The sequence below is a fragment of the Ylistrum balloti genome, unplaced genomic scaffold (genome assembly GCF_031769215.1).
Source record: "Ylistrum balloti isolate Yb309-2 unplaced genomic scaffold, AGI_CSIRO_Ybal_v1 Utg369820, whole genome shotgun sequence".
Taxonomy (NCBI): Eukaryota; Metazoa; Mollusca; class Bivalvia; order Pectinida; family Pectinidae; genus Ylistrum; species Ylistrum balloti.
Window position 1 is genome coordinate 275157 of NW_026781988.1, and position 6473 is coordinate 281629.

The 6473-nt window shown below is 36.9% G+C and overlaps 1 protein-coding gene across 1 annotated transcript; it reads right to left on the bottom strand.

Annotated features, from left to right (window-relative positions):
- Nucleotides 1-439: 439 nt before the first annotated feature.
- Nucleotides 440-2068, bottom strand: LOC132545044 (uncharacterized). The gene has a single exon (XM_060208713.1). The coding sequence runs from the start codon at nt 2066-2068 to the stop codon at nt 440-442; it is 1629 nt and encodes a 542-aa protein (XP_060064696.1).
- Nucleotides 2069-6473: the final 4405 nt, after the last annotated feature.

The window sequence follows — 6473 nt, forward strand, 5'->3', positions numbered from 1 at the left end:
TGCAATACTTTCCTGACAGTGAATGTCATTTTTCTTATTGCCTGTGCCTAACTGATCCTTTACAATATCATAAAGGCCTCCGAATTCATAATGTTAGTTTTTTTATCCTGATCTTGCGTAAACGCTGTCTAGGCCAAAACTGTAAGCCCACTGTTATCGGTTAAGACAAGTTTCTCTGTTACAAATATCACATTCTCTCTCCTTAATCAGTAAAACTTAACGGTAAATAAGTATTCTAGTTGTTCTTTTAACCATTTACTGTTTCAAAAAGTAAAAAAAAAAAAGAGAAAGTAGTGACAGTTGAATATTAACGGTACCAAAAAACAGAATATATCTAGAGCGGCATTCTCACTTGAAACATATGTGTACTCATTTTAACACTAAACGTTCAAACATCGCATCTGTCTCCATCCCCATGCTGTACTAACAATACTTACTATCACATATAACTGGTGTTCGACCTGTGACTTTGGTAAAAATGATGAATATTCCTACGTGGGTTTGGAGTCCCAAAATCCAGTGACGCAGCACCCATGGCCGACCTTGACCACACTGACCGTGCCTCAGAAGGGCTCAATTTTAATACATCATGCCTTCCCCTGGGGGAGGTTTCTTCTAACCTGTTCATAAAACTCTTGTTCACCTCATCCCACTGTTTACAGACAACGTCAAGCTTTGGCGTAGAAGCGGCCCCACGGAAGCCATGAGGGGTTGTCTTTTTTCTGTCTCCCTCTGGCCCTCTAATTATCGTGTTGTTATGGGTGTCTAGTTTTGGGTGGTTAAGTATTACGTTTAGGCTTCGGTCATCTAGACTTACCGAGCCCTTTCCTTCACTTGGCTTATGGTTCCTACAGTAAACCTGTTTGTCACTTTTATCGTTGAAGTTCTGAGAATAGTTTTTGACGGTCAGTGCAGATCCACATATACAACAACGAAAACACTGTTTATGAAAAAGAACTTTCCTGATAGGGCCGATTTTATCCAGTTGGTACACTGTTTTACCACACTTAAAACATGCATCTTCGTCTGTTTGATACGTAAAAGCGTACGACATATAATCGGACGGTGAGGTAGATGAAGAACTACGACCTCTTGACATCGGTGACCCTGTAGGAGACAAGGCAGGAACAGTAGGGGAAGACACCTGCATTACAGATTTTGATCGTTTCAAAGTCGATTTCGGCTTAAAGTCCAAATCTTTAATCTTAGGTCTTGTAGCTTTTCTGGTCAATGCGGTAATGTCCGTCAGTATTTGGAATTCGTTTTTTGGTTTTATAGTTTCTTCATCTTCCTCAGGAGTTGGTGGGGGAGGTAGTTTAGGTACCTCAACGGATATAAATTTATAGGTTTTGCATTCCACGTCATTATCCGTCTCGTGTTCCTCTGCTTTCCCCCTCATTAAGGGGCGTGAGAACGATCGAGCAGCACGTGTAACGTCGCGCAATTTCACAGCTTCTTCTGTTGTCTCGTCAGGTGACGTCATTCCTTGTGACGTCACTGAAGAATTAAGACTGGGGTCCTTTCTTAGTTCAATTTCCATAGGATTTGGACAACTTTGTGTACGAATATGAGGTCTTACTGGAACAATTTGTCGCCGTGTGACCTCTATTGAGTTGACAGGTCGTTCTGTAAAGTTTTCCGAATGCTGAACAGGTTTAATGGTGTCCTCTTCGTCTAGTGACAGTTTATGAACATCCGAAAGAGTGTCCTGAATCTCAGGCATCGTGGAATCATAACTTAAATCCATCTCACTAGAGTAGTTGCTATCATTAGATTCAACGGCATTTTCATCGAACTTTGAAGACGATATATCGTCTTTCCCATTCGTTAAACCAGTTTGATAAGTGAGAAATGAATCTTCGTTATTGCTGACATCAAAACCTTCATCACTTTTATAATCTAAATACCGTGGCTCTGAAGACATCGATGACTGCATGTGAAAAACGTCATCGACCTCTTCGTCGATTGGCTGCCAGGTTTGGAGTGTTTTGGCTGGAACTTCCCTCGGACACTTCGCTTTCCAGACCATCGACAATGGCCCGATAGAATCCCCGTCACCATTGGCCATTTTGTAGAATTAAATTTTCACTTTAAAATTAAAGTGATCCTTATGGAAGACGAACCATCCCTTTACTAGTCATGTTATTTTGTATTGCAAAGCAATGAACTGTAATCCTTTCACAGCCAAATAAATCCAATGATTTCACCTTTTGCTCTTCGGTTCTCTGACTGTTGATCCGTTTTTCATCCGATTAACACAAAGTTAAGTTTTGTAGTGTAGGTATATGTAGGACAGGCTATACTTAAATCCATTCTATAACAGCAGGTGCACAGCTCTAATACCTAGTACAGTCACAACGTTGCCAATCTATGTATATACGGGTGGTAAGAATTTATCCTCGTGCTTGCCGGTTAATTTCATCTACCGTCGTTTGTCAATATATGAATACACTTTCCGTATATATGTTCAGTAGACATCGGAGAAACTTGTTCGGGCAAGTTTACAGCGTTAACATACAGGCTTTCTGACAGGTAATTCAGATATATATCGCCTTTTGTACCTATATATGTATATATATACTCCAATTTCTACAATGTCGCTGGCTTCCAGTCACAATATTTGTTATTGTTTCGTGTTCACGTGTGTGTATTGTTCTTAGAAAACCGTTAAACACATATTTTGTTCACATCTTAATAATGAACACTTCTGGAAAACCATCGATCCATTCTTGATCCTAATAAAAACGAAATATAATTGTCTTTTGAAATAATATTTTGATATAACGCGACCTTTGGTATACTTTGAAACATATATGCCCTATGCTATTCTGCATTTTCATTCATCTCCAAAATAACAGGCAAAATATTAATCTATACTTGATCTATATAGAATATCCTGTAGACAAACATTGACACAAGCTTCTGTATTCCTATACTTTCAACAGGTACACTTACACATCATCCAGCCCTGTAAGTCGATCCCTCAATAACGCATTCGGTACGATAAAAAGCCTGCAAGTCCTATTACGACAATAGCTAGAATGTCTGTTGTTTATGTCGGTCGAACATTTGGATCTCCAGTAAAAACACCACAAGCAGTATATATATTTGATTTTTTAAATAACCAATCTTTCATGTGTACATAACCTTGTATAGGTGCTCCGCTAGCGCCAGTTTCACGTTATGGACAAACACAAGCCTCACCTTTGTATATACAAACACGCATTGAAAACAGCATTCACATCTTTAAAGGTACGTGTGTGCATACACATACGTTTACTTATAAAAAAATGTGATCGTGTGAAAATACAGACGCAAACACGTACAAACAAATAAAATATGCTTCTGTTAGGTAATGTAGGGGGCACTGTTTAAATTCTTAATGAAACCTGTTATCACCCAGAGGGGGTTTTGAGAAATGTATTTAAATCACGATACTAAGGAATGTCCGACATTCAGGTTGTATTCGTGTCCAAAGAGGCCTGTAGTGACCGCCAGGTAACGCCCCGGTATGGCCTTGTCTGCCTATGTGGTGCCTAATCGATAATATTTATACTGGGCTTTCCTATCCAAAGCCTTATCATCAATTCGCATAGCTGACAAACTAAATGACTATCATTATTTTTGTTCTATTTTAATCTAAATTCAATTACCTATCACCGTTTCAGTATTAAGTGGGTAATCCAACATTCTTGTGAATTCCTTGTCAGTAATATGTCAGTGATTTGTTGATTTTGATAACGAAAGTTGAAGCTAATTATGCTCCGTACAACATGACTACGATAAAGACTTTGGATCAATAAACACGATTGTAGAACATTGTTAACTGTGATCACCTGTGGTAGGCATTAGACCTGGTAAAACTGAAGATGTCTATGGAAGCGCTGGTATTCGATCACCTATTCTAACGGTACATAATAAAGCCTGCTTGTCGTCTACCCATTATACCTTGTCGTCGATGATACAGATAAGAGGTCGATACACAGCTCAACAATTAATTGTTACATATTGCTGGTGACCGTCAGGTTTTTACTTGCTATCAAATATTCCTGGAAAAGCATTGTTAGCTTGATTGGAAGGAACAAAACTATAAAACACTTGTTTCAAATTTATAAAAAGAATTTTTGTTTTCATTTCAAAATATAATTAGCAATACATTTTTACTACATGTATATATATATATAGAATCAACAAAAGATAGTATTTTAAATGAAGTAATTATTTGAATGTGGAAGTACATTACCGGTGTGCCGCAATATAAAATATTCAATATGTCTGTCATGGCATATGTTGTACGGCTACTCAACTATGTACACGAGGGAAATCAAATGTGAAAGCACAGAAGAATGAATTTTTGTTTTATTTTCGTTCATTTCAATCGATGAATTTCTTCATTCAAAAGAAGGGGATGTTGATATCGCTTCTAAATATTGCTGGGATTTTTCTTTGTAAAATTGATATATAACATTTCTGATTCTTACAATACTGATTGATGAAATCCAAAACAGCAAGAAAATATAGATAGAAATGGTAAAAAAAAATATAGATTGAATAGATTTATTTCACTTTAAGATGTATGTTAACATTCTTGATTTGATGATAAAGGTTAAAATTGTTTCAATTTCAAGTTAGGACCACGAGGAATTACTGCCGACGAATAAAATTGAAAAGAATATTTAAGATATAATTTACACGATTTATACACGAGGCATACTTTTATGTGCCGGGAAACAGTGAGCCGAGCTAGCCAGTGTATAATCTATATTTGTTGACTGGGAATAAGATCAACATGCCATATGTTGAAGCAAAGGACGAAACGGTTTGGTCAGAGGGTTGAACATAACGCATAATAATGCTTACTTGATATTACTTTCTTCGATTGACCAAGATTTACATGGCGGTGTCGTCGGTGAAGCAGAAGACGCTTACTCTTTCGGCACACCTTGATGTATTAGTGCCAACAAACGATACAAACTGCACGATACAACTGAGTAAACATTACAACAGATAGCGTAACAACAAGATAAGCAGGGAGGCGAAATATCAGAAGATAAATGAGATTTTAAAATTAAGAGGAAAACAACAACGTGAATATTTAACAACCATGAGAAACATGGGAGTTCGTTTTTATACATTTTCAAAAGTTGTCGTAATTACCTCAACTACGTGATAATGCTTATCGAATAGCATTGAAGACTCTTCTACATCAGCACTTTATCTTTTCCTTAGACGAAACCAACATGGACAGTTTTCCACTTAGCGGTATGATAAGCGTGATGATTCTAATTTCCCGAGCGTGATTTTTTTTTCATTTCTGGATAGTAACATTCTTGCATTTCTAACCTATGATATTTTCATGTCGCATTTGATTCGATATTCAAGGATCTGTTCCTACATCACGATTTTCGTGCAAGGAATCGTCAACTAATGGACAAATTCGTAACACGGTATTTCCAAAAACGCAAGTTGATGATAATTATGAGATCGTTTTACGGTCGTCATAGTAACTTCATTAATGAATATTCTAATCCTTTGTCCGATGTGAAGCTGTACGTGTTTGATGCCGGTTCGTTCCATTGTCGTATACCTTGTTCTCATTTAGGAATGTGATATTGCTTACTTGGATTTACCAAGTTTTCACATGGCGGATGTCGCCGATGAAGCAGAAAGCGCTTAATCTTCCGCAATACCTGGTCTTATTTTCCTTGTTCCGAATTCAGGAGTCTCCGTGTAAAATTTATCTTTCGCTGATTTGTCTATCAAGGTACATCGTTAAATGATAATGTGGACGGATGACAATATTACGAGTCCATTTTTTATCATGTTTTGTCAGACAAGACATAAGCTGAGGTCGAAGAAACACATATTTTTGGCATGTTACATGAAAGGAAATGTTGTGTGGTATCTGGACTAGCGTGATTCAACCTTGACTTAAACCATTAAAACTGTTTATCGGTATAAAAAGCGGCGGACAATATCTTTAACGATAGGATTATCATTCCGTCCATTGCGATCATTTCACAAATATACCATCTTCTTTTATCATACTTTAAGGAATCGTGCTGGTAAAACTTGGCCGAAGAATCTAAGTTTATTATCTGTGTCTGCTTGGTTTAATTACAGGAATTTTATTGCCGTGAAAAAACGACATATTTATTTGTTATATAAAGCGTACTAGTGTGTCACGCACCTGCTATATCACTCGATTTTTTTTGGGAAATTTAATTCCTGCGTATACACAATTTCGTAAATATTTAAATGTGTATTTTGAGATAACTTAATTTACACCACCGCTCTCAATTTAGATTTATAACTTTGTGTTTTATGTTCTATGTATGTGATGTAATTTTTGTGTCTTGATAAACGGGAAGGTTGGCCCGAAGATTTGACAAACTGTTGCTATTACTTCATTGATATATATATATATATACTGTATATGCCTGATATTGACTTACACTGATGTAGATCATTTA

Excerpts from the sequence above, each read along its gene's own strand:
- LOC132545044 (XM_060208713.1), bottom strand. The coding sequence starts at position 2,068 with ATGGCCAATGGTGACGGGGATTCTATCGGGCCATTGTCGATGGTCTGG.